This window comes from Drosophila elegans, unplaced genomic scaffold (assembly GCF_018152505.1).
Source record: "Drosophila elegans isolate 14027-0461.03 unplaced genomic scaffold, ASM1815250v1 contig_208, whole genome shotgun sequence".
Classification (NCBI taxonomy): Eukaryota; Metazoa; Arthropoda; class Insecta; order Diptera; family Drosophilidae; genus Drosophila; species Drosophila elegans.
This window is the reverse complement of record NW_024545578.1, coordinates 3,380,580-3,394,797: the sequence shown is the minus strand read 5'-3', so window position 1 is coordinate 3,394,797 and position 14,218 is coordinate 3,380,580. Positions and strand designations below refer to the sequence as shown.

At 42.8% G+C, this 14,218-nt stretch overlaps 1 protein-coding gene across 4 annotated transcripts in view; it reads right to left on the bottom strand.

The window, feature by feature from the left end:
* Positions 1 to 14,218, bottom strand: part of LOC121467099 (muscle M-line assembly protein unc-89) — a 35,065-nt gene that overhangs the window by 1,598 nt on the left and 19,249 nt on the right. The window contains exons 8-17 of one of the 4 annotated variants that reach the window (XM_041708197.1): positions 13,682 to 13,876; positions 11,740 to 13,165; positions 11,341 to 11,501; positions 7,974 to 9,765; positions 6,480 to 6,686; positions 5,726 to 5,904; positions 3,791 to 5,434; positions 1,901 to 3,371; positions 786 to 1,235; positions 21 to 103 (exon numbers count right to left, since the gene is read on the bottom strand). In XM_041708197.1, coding sequence (XP_041564131.1) covers positions 21 to 103; positions 786 to 1,235; positions 1,901 to 3,371; positions 3,791 to 5,434; positions 5,726 to 5,904; positions 6,480 to 6,686; positions 7,974 to 9,765; positions 11,341 to 11,501; positions 11,740 to 13,165; positions 13,682 to 13,876 — 7,608 coding nt within the window. The remainder of the gene's footprint in view (positions 1 to 20; positions 104 to 785; positions 1,236 to 1,900; positions 3,372 to 3,790; positions 5,435 to 5,725; positions 5,905 to 6,479; positions 6,687 to 7,973; positions 9,766 to 11,340; positions 11,502 to 11,739; positions 13,166 to 13,681; positions 13,877 to 14,218) is intronic. The other 3 variants (XM_041708198.1, XM_041708195.1, XM_041708196.1) reach the window with 3 other exon arrangements.

Here is a 14,218-nt window from a genome sequence, read left to right as displayed (position 1 = left end):
GTTAATGACTCTTAGCTTACCGTTATGAATAATGGCTGCCTTTGTGCCAGCTCATCGCGACTCAGATGGGCATTGACGGGTTCCGTATTGGGCAGTTCCGGCACTGGAGTTGGATTGTGTGGGGAAAAACCATTAGAATCTCTGGCTCAGCGTTTTCAAAGCGCATCCATTAGTGGGATTAGCACGCGGCAAGCACAAAACACAAACACTTAGAAGTACGACGTTTCACTTTAAAGTTTAAACACGAAGAACGCAAACAAACAATTCATGCAAAAAATACAAGGCAGCGAGCTGGATAACATTTTGGGTTAGCATGCTTTCCGACTTGAGGTTAAACAACAACATGGACCTGCTTTTTTACACACTTAAGCTACTGCTGATGACGTTTTTGGGGGGTTAATCACAAGGGCACAAATGCTACGATTGTCGCTATGTTTTTTATCAAAAGATACAAATATCATAAATCAATAGACTTTTTCAATTATAATGGTGTCTAAAAAGTATGCAGTGAATAATTGAACGTCGTCTTTCGCAATAAATCCATCGGACTTACGGATTTTAGATATATTGTTGCATACTTTTAGACATCTTTTTAAGTGTTTTCAAAGTTCTAGTGATTTTTGTGGCCCACATGTATATTTTCTATATCTTTTTTGCGACAACCGTGATCACAACATAAACTTGTCCTAGACTAAATTGACAACATCGATAGCGATTGTGATAGCGCAAAGCCGTTCTGAGTGATAGCTTCCATCTGGTTCTCTTTTTTTTAATGGCTTCAGTACCTGTGCGGATCATTTGATCCGGCGGCAGTCGCGGTGCCTGTGCATGAAGGCGATCCAGGTGGATATCGAGGCTATGGCAACTGGGCAGGCTATAGCGCTTCTGACTGTTCGCGATTGTTCGTGGAGCCATCGGTTTGGTGGTTCCAGACCAATTCCTGGTCTGATTCCTTCGCTGCACCTCATTGTCGGAACTGTATCCCTGAGCGGAGGATCTCTCGTGCTGGACGGGAATCACTAGCTCATTGCCGGGAGCAAGTTTCAGTGGATACGGGGAGTGGCGTCCGTTTTGGATTGGCCTGCTGGCATTGCTGTTGCTATTGCTATTGCCGCTGCTGTTCCACTGGCTACTGACGAATTTGTGACCCTCGCCGGGGAACAGGATGCCAAACTCATAGCCAAAATCGTATTTGAAATAGATTAAACCGGTATTGGGGTCGACGCATTTGGTGCCTGATTTCAGTTTACAGACAAACATATACGGTAAAGGGCTTATATTGATAATCAGGGATTTGTAAGCAGTTTGTATGAAACAAACATTTTAAATCCTGAGCTTAAAAAGGCATTATAATGATTCGGGTAAATGTACAAATAAATGACAACTTATAAAACAAAAATACATATAAATAATTATTTGGATGCCCAATGTATAACTGAAAAGTTTTAACAAATTAAATAATATAGACACAAACAATAATTATGTTAAGTTATGATTTGATCTAATAAAATCATAAAATATAATATATATAAAAATAAAATATAAAATTAGTAAAGGTTTTGAATTAAATAGCGAACTTTGGATTTAAACAATTTAAACCTAATTAATGATTACGGTCTTTAAATGATGATTAGTAACATTTTTGTTTCGAAGAAGGAACTTAATAAATGTCATCCCGATAAACAAAAATATAATAATTTCAAGGTGAATGTGGATGCAAATTTCTCAAACCAATTTAACTGAATTCTCAAATTTGTAAATTTCAAAACTTAAAATACCAATTCAAATTTAAAATTTCAATTTTCAAATCTAAAAATACCAATTCAAATGTGGGGGAGCTGGCTCCAAGTCTCTACTGCGGGCTTTAGTCCGAGGCTTGCAATGAAAAGTGAACACTTACCGTATTGAGAGACGCGCGATTCATCCCGGAAGGCCTGAGGTTGTTGGCTGCTGCCCTCGCTGGGAGCCCTTTTGAAACCTGGTCGCATTCCATTCGATGCGGCGCTTCTCACATCCCTGCTTACATCATCCACGAACTGGTGAGATTTCTGCAGGAAGGTAGACCCCAATCGACGTCCCTGATTCTCAGCCTGCTGTTGGAGATTGCTATAACCATATCGGGGCAGAGTTCCGGCCCTGTCTATCTGATCCATGGACTGCTGCTGCTGTTGCTGCTGCTGCTGCTGTTGCTGCTGCTGCTGCTGTTGTCTCATTGTGGAGTTCCTATTCAAGGATTGAGTACGATGTTGGGTGGTCACCGTACTGCCACCGCGTTGCTCCTTCCTCAAGGTGTTTACGTCCACATGGATTTTGCTCGGCATTTCGGGACCACGATCGAATTCCATGGGCGATAGCACTCTTTCATAGGTTCGTGGCAGACTGCAGGACCTTCCAGCTCCCTGAGGTGGAGCCACTCTTCGAAAACCTTTGGTTAAACCATCGCCATATGGTGACCACAGAGGTTGAATGCGTGCACCTTCAATCTCACTCTCGTAATCACTTTCCCGGAATTCTCCGGGCACAAATTTTGTGGGAGTAGCTGGTGGTGGAAAATGCGATTGCCTCGAGGATGTACGACTTGTGGCTGGACTGTAGGGAAAGGGTTCCAATATCTGTTGATCCCTCTGCTCCTGCGGACTATCAAAGTGTATGATTCTCTTCGTTTGCTGCATATTCACCACTCGCTGCGAACTCTCCGTGGATTCGTGCATCTGCATTACGTTCTTCGTTTCGCTGGCAATCTTGGCCAGATGCATCGGAGCTCCAGCAACAGCATTGTAGTACATGGTCGGACGGGCATTTGGATTGGATTGCTGCTGCTGCTGCTGCTGCGTGGCCGCTATAAACTTGGCCGCCACTGGCTTGGGCTTAAAAACAGGCTGCTGTTGTTGCTGTTGATTTTGCATAAACTTGGACTGCTTCGAGCTGCTGCTCTCCGTCTTGATTTCATGGCGTATCTCCCTGCCAATCGGTTCGAACTTGGGCCTGGCATAGCTACCATCCTGAGGAGTAGGCTCAAATTCCATGGGCGAGGGAGTAATCACCACCACTGGCGACTTGTGGCCATTGGTGGCAATATTTGTGCGTGGAGTCGGTGTGGGTGGGAATACCACGCGATAGCCCTTGATCTCTGCATCGGATTCATTGGTTCGGGACACAGAACGGAAGCGTTCATCAATCTCGCTGCTATAGTCACTAAACTCCGCTGCCGGGGTTTTCCTTTGGGCAGGAATGGGACTAGGATAGGTTACCACTGGTGGTTGTGGTGCTGCCGACGAGGAGAACTTGGTTTCGTGATGCGAGGAACTGCTGCTGCTCTGCATGTTGTGTGAGTAGTTACTGGTCATACTCGACGAAGTGTACTTGTAGTCCTAAAGTGTAAGAAAACAATATTAATAAGAATATAACTCACAAAGAAGTAAGACACAGAGGGAAATGAGAGTTAACGAACGGGCTTAGATATCAGGCGATTAGGTTGATAGTTTAGGTTAGAGTAGGGTAAATGAAACATCATTCAAATGAACGAACAGGAAATCATAATAACTGAATTAGAGGCATTAAAGTTTCATCTAATGTAAAATGCGAATGATAATCAAGGAGCTTAGTAATTAATTGGTAGGTATTTCAGGTGTTAGCTAGTTAACTAGTACGAACAACAACGACACAGAGGCTTTTTGCTGGTGTAAGTAGGAGCTTTCTTTGAGCTCCCAGTGCTAGCAACAACGATAATGAACGACAAAAGTAACGACACACACACAGATAGACACAGAGAGAATGATCTAATGCGAACCTTCGCCTCCTGACTGCTAAAATTCGATTGTGCTGGTTGCACCTGCGGTTGTGGCTTCGGTGTGAAGTAAATCTGTGCCGGTGGCTCAGGCTGCAGTTTGGGAAATTGTGTCTGCGTTGGTGCATTTCCCATTGTGGATGATGACTTGGTTTCGTAGTAACTTGTCTCCGATTTGCGATAACTCGAATGCTCTTCTGTATCAGCTGCATAGCCACTGGACTTGAAGGAAGTCGTCTCCGTGGTGGCCTGTTGTTGCTGATTGCGATTTCCAGGCTCCACATCCGATTCACTGCCACTGTACTTGTACCGATCACTTTCGTAATCGCTTTCGTATAGTCCCAAACGGGTGGGTAGAACAGGAGGTGGTGGTCTGTAGGTGGTGGCGTTGTTACCCACCGGTTTCGTCTGAACATTGCTGGGTGTCAAAGTGGGCACCGAGTGGGGCAACACTTTACTAGGTCCTTGGATCAAATTCTGCTCCAGCTTCTGCTCTATGCTCTCGACAATTGAACGGCGACAAGTCTCTTCTACCTTGGGAGCAAAGCAAATTTCTGGTGGTGTTCCAGGTTCCAGTTCCACATTTACCAAATGTGTTACAGGTGCTGTTGTCGTCGGAGGTATGCTCTTCACTATCTGATTCACCAGGAAAGGTGCATTTAGCTCCTTGGTCGGTGTAGGTGTGGCCAGCTTAGAGATCATTGTCTTCTCTGATTTCTGCTCCACATCACTCGAGTAACCAGTAACTCCAGTGGGTGTCCACAATTTCGACATGGCCACACCTTCGGCAGAGGGTTTTGGTGAGGGTGAGCGTGGATTTTGCTGGGCAGGAGTGGCCAAAACCGCTGCAGGTCGCACAATGGGTTGTCCATACTCCACTTTCACCTCCTTGGTGGTTGTGGTTTCATGCTGCACAGTTTGCAGACCCAGTGGTGGTGGGAATACGGGTACACCTCCTTGTGGTGGTGGCTCCTTGGGTTGGACCTCGCTTAGAATCTTGATCTTCTCCGTGATTTGTGGTACCTTCGGTTCGTTTCTTTCGGTCTTTGGTGAGTAACAGAATTCCGGGGCATCTCCTGGTATCAGATTAAGACTTCTAAGCTCCTCTGCCAGAGATTGCGCCTGAGGTTGTCGCACCACCGTCTCCAGTGGCTTGAAGGCCAGTGGCTTCGGTCGCTGGGTCACTGTCTCCTCATCGATCTTCTTGAAGTAGTCGAACGAGGACGACGAAGTGGTTGACTTGTGCTCACTCTGCTCGTATCTGGTGCTGATCAGCGTCTGCGGTGGTTGCTGCTGTTGCCCAAATGTGGTGGCCACCACTGGAGTACAGGGCTTGGGAGGCACAGGTGGGGGGGCTTTGGTTGTGATGGGCTGTGTCTGATCTGGCTGATCCATGCTGGCAGTGGTTGTGTTCGTTGTGATGATGATTGTATCGTTTGTGGTTGGTGTCTTGGGACGCGAAGTTAGCTCCGGCAGATCCAAGTAATTCGATTTGTGCTCTAGACGCATGGTTGCCTCGGTGGTGCAACGATGCTCAGTGATCACTTTCGACTCGGACAAACCGTGGAGATCATTGGCACTGGTCACATCGGTCTGACTGCTCTGGAACGACTGTTGGGTTCCGTTTTGGTTTCCATTCTGATTCTGCTGGTTTCGTTGTGTGTTTTTTTTGTTTTTGTTGTGTGTGATGATGAAGGAGTGTGGCAAACCCGTGGAATGAGCAAAGCGAAACGAAAGAACGAACGACGTTGATATCATGAGAGGAGAAAATTCACAAAAGTTTGGTTTATTATATTGATCAATTTAAAAGTAAGTTAACAGAGTCGAAAAAAAGAAGAGATAGAATAGATCGGAGTAGATTGAAAGAGTTGTAGTAGGTGATCGTGGAGGATAATGCATAGTAGTCGGTGGTTAGATATTGAGCACATGCACACTTACTTCGGTTTTGAAATCGCTGGACGGAGCCACAGCTGGACCAGTTTCATAGACAATGGTCTTGACCACTTCCTGCATGCGTTCCGGCGAAGGTTCCAAAATGGCGCAATCGGCAATGCTTTTTGCCTCACCTCCTGCGTTTGTTGCACGAACCATGTACTTTCCAGAGTCAGAGGTTTGCGCTAAAAAAAAAAAAAATTAAAAAAGTTATCAAATATCAATCCATTTTGAAGCAATGGATTTTTGTTTTTAATATTTATTTAAATAAATAATTTTGTCGAATACACATTTTTTTCTTGTTGCTATAACATAAATTGGCTAAAATCCAACGTATAACTAATAACTTTTCAATTACCACACGTACATATATATATATATATATATATACATATATATTTGATTTTTTTTTGCATGTGATTATTTACTTTCATTGTCTTGATTCTTAAATTTCAATTATATATGTACGAAAATTGCTGCAATGCACAGTTGTAAACAATAAAAACAAGACAATTAAAACGTATATAAACAAGTTTAAGACTTAAGATTTAGCTTGTGATGTTTGCAAAAACATGTTTAGTGTTGATGTGCGATAAATTAAACATAGACAAAATGTGGGTTGCATAAACAATTTTCGTTTTCTGCCATTTAGCTGTCACTTCCTTTCGATTTCGCTAATTTCGAAAGAAAATTCGAAAGTAAAATTTCTAAATACATAGTTTTTGCGATGGGGGAGGTGATGATAGAATAAAATAGTTACCCTTTTCGATTATAAGTCTGAATGAGTTGCCCTGGGCCAGCAGACGATGCTCCGATATGCCTGCATCCTTCAGTGGTTTGTCGTCCTTTAGCCAGGTGACCGTGGGTTCCGGCAACCCGGTGACCTCCACCTCCATGATCAATTTCTCGCCCTTTTTGCTGACTTGAGCCTGCAGACGACGTCCAAATACAGGCGGGAATATGGTCTCTAAATTCGTGGAAAAGACAGATTAAACAATGAGCATTAACATATGTGAAGATAAGTATATATCAGCCTTTTGTGTGTCATTGCAACAGATTTGTTGCCGAATAATTTACTTGAACAGCCGTCCCAATAATCGGCCATAATGAATAATTCGTTTAGACAGCCGACAGGCAGTAAAAATAATCTCAAACACACATTGCAGGCAGCGACAAATCTGCAAACAGCCAGCCCGAGTAAATAAACGATCTTCAGTCTTTAACGCGATTTACATAATAATAATTGCAGACATTATCCCACAGCCCCAACCCCAATCCACATCCCGTATCCACCCACCACCCACTACCCCCACGGCTGCCAGAGAGTATTTATAAATTTGTGTAAGAAAATCTCTTTTGCATTGGCCAAGATTCTCCCTCACCCGGGCAGCCAAACATCAGCCATACAAAAAAGATTGAAATATAAACAAAAACAATATAGCTGAGAATCATCATCCTCTACCCCGTCGACCACTAGAAACTCATCAATATTCTGGGTAGCAGTCATGGGCGGCGTTCAAGGCATTGACGTTTGAAGATCTATTGACGGTCCCTCGTTCCCCGACAATGACACTTTAATGCTCTCCGCTGATTGATGTGGCGCATGGACAGACGGGCAACATATGATATAGGGCCCATCCCCGGGAACATGTGTATGCGGTTTTCTTTTTAGATTTCGCCAGCTTTTTTAGTTCATTTAATTCTGGGAAGTTGATTTCTTAAAGAAATAGCCGGTGGTGGTCGTTATTTGATAGGTTTAAATTAGGTCGCGGATAGTCTAACGTTGGGCGCCATTAATATTAAGATTTCCGTTTTTGGAGACTAGTATTTCCTGCGAATTTGTTCAATTTATTCTTTAAGTTATTGGGCCACGGTTTTGTTAAAAAAGTACAATGCCTTAAATATTTTATTGAAAACTTATGTCTTGAAATAGTATTATTTAAAAACAATAAATACGCAATTAAACATATCCTTTAAAAAAAATATAAAATATCTAGTTGATTAGAGATTTCAAGTACATCTTATTTAGGCGTCCAATTTATACTAAACTGTATTATTTTCAGTTCACACAATGTACTTTCAAAAACCTCTTAAATATATATTATATATACGTTCGAATATTAGAAAAACTGTAAAATAAATCTGCATTTCTTTTAAATATATTTAAGAGAGTTTCTGTGATTCATGCTACTTCAATTTGCTGTTCACAGAGTCTATTTAAAACCCCTCTTGAATAAATATTTTCAATACTCACTTTTAACAACCAAATCCGCAGTGCTGGTGGATTGACCCACTGTGTTGGAGGCGGTCACCGCATATCGTCCCGCATCGGCCACGCCCACCTGTTTGAGTTCGATGGTCACGCGATTGCATTTGTTGGATATCTTGGTATGGGCATCGTCGAACAGTTGGCCTCCATTTTTCTCCACTTTGATTTCGGGCGAGGGAAAGCCATCGTAAATGGCCTCCATGCTGACATCGGTACCCTGATCCACAATCTTTCCGCTAAGTGGAGTTGTAAACCTAGGAGCTATTTCCCTCCTCAGGCGAGTGGGTGAATCTGGTATGGCCACGGTGGATTTTCCATTGGCTCCACTGGATTGGATGAAATTAAAGGACTTTTGCTGCACAATTGGACTGCTCATTTCCTTGCTTTTGTTCAATTCCTGATAGTGATGACTCTCCACAATCTCGGGTCTTTGTTGTCCAAATTGCTTCAGGGATTGATCAATGTGAGCGGAGGAGTGATGAATCTCGGTTTGTGGGGCATTCCCCTCATACGAATTCACCTGCGATGTAGAGGTGGTGGTAAACGTTTGCTTTTTAATCGTTACTCTCGAAGATTCCGTGTTGTGTTCTTGGCTCATTGTTTGAACATCACTGGTGGTGGGTAGACCACTGCCAATGATATTTAAAAAGGCGACACAGGTGGCTTTGCCTGCCTCATTTTCAGCCACACAGCTGATTTTGCCCACCGCATCATGGGTTAATTTCTGAATGGTTAACACTTGACGTTCACCGCTTGTGGAGACCAAGAAATTATGCCCATGCACGGGTTGATCGTTGAAGAACCAGTGGACTTTTGGTGTCGGTTTGCCCTTGACTATGCACTCGAACTTGATGACCTCATCGATTTCGCCTTGTTTGTCGCTAAATAGTTCTTTAAATTCTGGACACTGATGACGATCTAGAATTTCCACTGAGGATTGACTACTTCTACGATTTTCGGGTGCATTCACTGATTTCACTATAAGATGTGAAAAGCACTTGGCATCTCCAGCTGGATTGGTGACTTTTACCGTATAGACTCCCTTGTCATCGCCACTCACATTGTTCAGGATGAGTTTAAAGATGCCCAGTTCGGAATCCGATTGAGTGGTGATCCTTTGATCCAACTGAAGTTCCCTGTTGGTCAGGAACCACTGAGCGGTCAAGGGTTGATCGCCACTGGCCTGGACTTCAAGGATTACCTGCTCGCCTTCATCGGCCAAAACATCGGAGAGAAGTCTTTCGAACTTGGGCTGCGCATCCTTGGGCAGGGATTGCCTTTCCGCCTGTGCTCGTGTGGCGGGTTCCGATTGATTCAACGGCGTGACCTTGAGTTCACAATTGCTAGAGGCTTCACCGGCAGAGTTAATGGCCACCACTTTGTAGTGACCTGCGTCTTCTTGGTAAACCTCTTGGATGATTAAAGAGCATCTATCCCCCTGGAACAGCAATTGAACATCGGCGGACTCCTTGACAGGTCGCTCATTGTGATACCAGATGACTTCAGGTTCGGGTTGGCCCACAATCACGCAATCCAGCCTCACTGGTTTTCCCTCGAATATGGAGACATCCTTCAGGGGCAAATGCACGGCCGGCTTGATTGGTTCTATGTCACTGGCCATCTCGGAATCGGAGGTCTCGTGTGGTAAACGACCTTTCACTATCACGTTGCAACTGGTATAGGCCTCGCCAGCTAAATTCTTGGCGCTCAGGACGTAGGATCCGGCGTCGTTGGGATAAGCCTGCGGTATTATCAGCGTTACGCGGCCGTATTCGTACTGAAAGTACAGAGAAAAGCCAAATCAGTTTGAGTTTCGGTATTCGGTATTCACCACACCACACCACCCCACACACATAGACCATCAAAAATGTGGTGTATTTTGAATGCTTTCTCGTTCTAGTTTTGTGCTTTTTTTTGCAATTAAAAATTTTCCTTTTCGTTTTTACACCGATTTAAATCTTATTTACGACTATGTCTATGTTATTCGGATGAGGCACATCCGGCGGTTTGGAGGGGCACACACCACGAACACTTTGTTTATTTTCGCACAACAAATGATCTTTGTTTTGCCCCAAATTGCAGGAAGCACCTGAGTTCAGGTGTTCAACGCATCAATGGAGAATAATCATGGATTTGTTCGTATAATTGAAATTGTTTAATTCATCAAATAAAAGTGAGATCATGTTTTGTCAAAGCAGCGGCGACGACAACGGCGGCAATTAAAAGTGCTGCCAATGAAATCATTTCTTAATTTTTAATTTTTATTCGCTTTTTTCTGTTTTTATTTGCCATATGAAAATTGAAAATCTGCATAGATATATATGCGCACATTTGTATACACAATGTTGGCGCCCACAATAAACAAATTGCCTGGCCTGACTGTGGTGAATTGGATTCGCCATGCGAATCGCATGGCTTGTTGCACAGAGTAGAGCTGCCAAAAATTGCAGCTATTAGATATTATATGGCGGCTATATGCTGGCCAAACTTATGCAGCGCGCACTTTCTGTTCGTAAAGTGCGTTGGCGTGTTTTCAAAACGATCGCCTTGAATTCTGTTTGACCAACGATGATCGTCTTGAAAGGAAGGAGAGGCATTTTATGCGTGACTGACGTCAGACAGATCATTTCTTTTTGAATTTTGGAACTACTATACGAGTATGTAGAGTCCAAAACCGCACATGCAACGCCCACCGCAAAAATCATATAGAATTCTGGCTGCTTTATCCAGCCGAAGATTTTCATGTGGTATATACAAAGTTGCTGTGTTGTGTATATGGAAATGGTCAATCGCCAGACAGTTGGGGGAATTGTACTAGGTGGTATGCCTTTCAATTTGTTGTTTACCCTTTGCAGGGGGCTCTGATCGCCAACAGTCGGGAGAAAGTCGGCGGAAATCTTTGGGGGTTTCCTTTCAAAACGAAATTAAATAAACATTTATATACAGATTTTTCTCCTATACATTCTTATAGTTTAAACAGGGATTTTTCGAGTGGAAACAGAAAAAAGATAAAACAATTGATGTTTTTCTAGGTCACATAATCGAGCTTCCTAATCTTAATTTGAATATTTAAAGTTAAACGTATTATTCCGATCTACAGAATCCCATTGTCTGATTAAATTGATAAAAAATTCTTTAAGACAAATATGTCAGCACTTTTCATTTTAACTTATAAATCCCAAATGGGGACCAAATATTTGCTGACTTGGTAAAGACAAAAATATAAAAGAAAAATGATGGCAAGGAAAATGTATAAATATCTATCAAAAATATATTCTCACAGATATATTTCCAGTAAAAAGTATAATTAACGAGATTATTACCCCTCATTTATGGCTGTTTTCGAACTCACCTTGGAATCCCGTGGCTGAAAGGGTTTGCCGTTGTGCAGCCAATAGACTTCTGGTTTTGGAATTCCACTCACGATGGCCTCCAATTTGATCTTTTGACCCACTCGAGCCATGGCATTAGATAGGGGAACCTTGAAGCTGGGCAACTCTGTTGGCTCCAAAGCTAAAATAAGGGAAAAATGTGTAAAATAAGTTGTTCATTTCAAATGCTTTTTAAACGCTTTTATTTTCAGAAAGGTTTTATAAGGATGAAAATTCTTAATCTTTGTTTATCCAAAAAGTAATAGTACAAAATTGGAAGTTGGTAAAATGGTGGTTAATTTAAATGCAGTTGTAATTTTATTATTTTTAGAAAGTTATTAGATGTAATTTATTTGAGTATTGTTTTTATGAGGACTTACGTTCCACAATCAAAGATGCCGAACAGTGTTCAATACCCGCCGGATTTGAGGCACTGCAGGTGTACACAGCATCGTCCTCAAGGAAAACCTCCTCGAATTTCAGAGTAGCCTCTCCATTGTTGTAGCTAATTACGTAGTCAGGGGAATCATCGATGCACTTGTCATTTTTGAACCACTGAACGGTGGGCAAAGGAACACCAGCCACCACACAGGCAAAGCGGAAGGAACTGCCCTCAGTGGCCTTGCCGCTCTCCAGGAATCGTAGAATCCTTGGTGGTACCAACGGGACTTCAGCGGCATTTTCCCGAACACATAAAGTGGCATTAGTATCGCAAGTTCCCACCAAATTCGAGGCACGGCAACTGAATCGTGCTGAATCGGCAGCAAAGGTTTCCTCAATCACCAGCTTGCAGATGCCCTTATCGAAAGTGGTCTTGTAATCGGAATTGTTTTGGATACTGATGCCATCTTTGAACCATTCGACTGCGGGTTCCGGGGTTCCACTGACTTCGCATTCGAACACGAAACGATCCCCTTCGCGAGTCACTGCATCCTTGAGAGGACGAATGAAGAGTGGAGAGGCATAGCGCAGTTCGGTGAAAATGGAGTTGACCTGTATGTCCTTTCGGATATTTTCGGTTACGGTGCGCTGCTGTTCCATCTGATCGCGAAGCGTTTGAAGTCTAGTGATCTCCTCACGCTGAATGCGTGCTTCCTCTTCACGTTTCGATCGCGATTCGTTTTCTCTGCGGAATCTTTCCTCCTCCTCGCGACGAATACGAGTTTCCTCATCCCTTTTGCTCTGCAGACGCACTTCCTCTTCGCGGCGTGCTATGTCCCTTAAGGCTTGGATGCGGGATTCCTCCTCGCGGGCAGCATGTTCCCTGGCCAATTGCTCGCGACTGGCCTGCTCCCGAATCGACTGCAACCGGGCCTCCTCTTCGCGAACAGCTTGCTCCCGCAGAGCCAATTCCCTGGCCGCCAATTCTCTTTGAGCCTGTTCGATGGCCGCCTGCTGACGCTGATGCTCCAAACGCGATTGCTCCTCCCTGAGCAATCGCTCCTTGGCCTCCGATTCCCTTAAAGCCTTCTCCCTTTCCGCCTGATCACGAGCCTCCCGCTCCCTTTGCTCCTTTTGCCGCTGCTCCTGCTTGAGCCTCTCCTGCACCACATTTATGTCCATCTTGAGCTTGATGAAGGACTGGAAGATGTTCATCACATCGTTGTACAAGGTCGACACCTTGTTCATATCGTGGGCACATTGCGAGGCACTATCCAACTTGGCACGCAGTGCCGCCTCGCGACTGCTCACATAGTTCTCGATGTCGTTGACCAAATTGCCGGCCTCCACGGAGTCGCGGAGATAGGGAACCTTATTCGAGACACTAGTGTAGAAGTAGCTAATCTCACGGTACTCTGCATCGATCTGGAAAAAGTTAAAACCGGAATATTAAAATAGAATTATTAAACACTTAAAATGTACCAAAATGTCTAAAGATTTACAAGCGTGTAATAAATATTTCAAATTACTTATACAAATGGATTAAATTTTTTAATAATTTATGCATTCATGATTTATTGTTTTAATGTACATTAAGTTACCAAATGCCACACAGAACTTCAGTAACTTGCAGAAAATATTAAATATATTAAATTGACTAAGGGTTTAACAACTTAAAAGAAAAAATATTGAAGTGCACTTGTCGTTATAAAACAAAAGATATTAACGACTTAATTAAGCAGTAAAATATAATTCAGTTTTAATAATTAATGTATTTTTGATTTATCATGTGAACATACATTAAGTTACCAAATGTCACACAAAGAGCTTACGGCAATAAAATTTCAATAATTTTTCGATTAAAACGGCAATCGTGAGAGTTTTGTAAGAATTATTTACGGTGCCTATTTAAATAGAATTTATAGGAATTTAATTACACACCTTTTCGACCACCTCGAAGAACTCGGTTGCCTGATTGAGGCTCTTTCGTTTTTGCTTCACCTGATCCTTGAAGCTCTGCCATTTGTCGTTGAGTTTTCGCAGTTCGTCCTTCACGTAACGCTCACTCTCGGGATTGCTAATGAATAGCTGTTGACTTGTGGACTCCGTAAACTTCTCGATCCGCTTCTCGAGCAGCTAGATGTGTGGGTGAGAAATGTGAAGAGGTAATCTTTAGAGACAGCCAAAAATATACATATAGATCGCCAGCAAATTAACCCATTAGGCAGCAACTAAAACGCAGTGTGTCTAGGCAGAATGCAGCCAAGCGAGAATATATTCTTTTACACAGAAACAAAATTGTTGGTACAAGACCAGAGATGATTTAAATAATTTTTTTTTAACTTGATGGAATATTTAACAAATATCAATGAAAGAACCCGTCGGATTAGAAAAATTGATTGGGATAAAAAAAAACAGTTGAACATACTTTTAAACTTCTCAACTGTGCTCTTAACAAACTAATGATTGATAATTGAA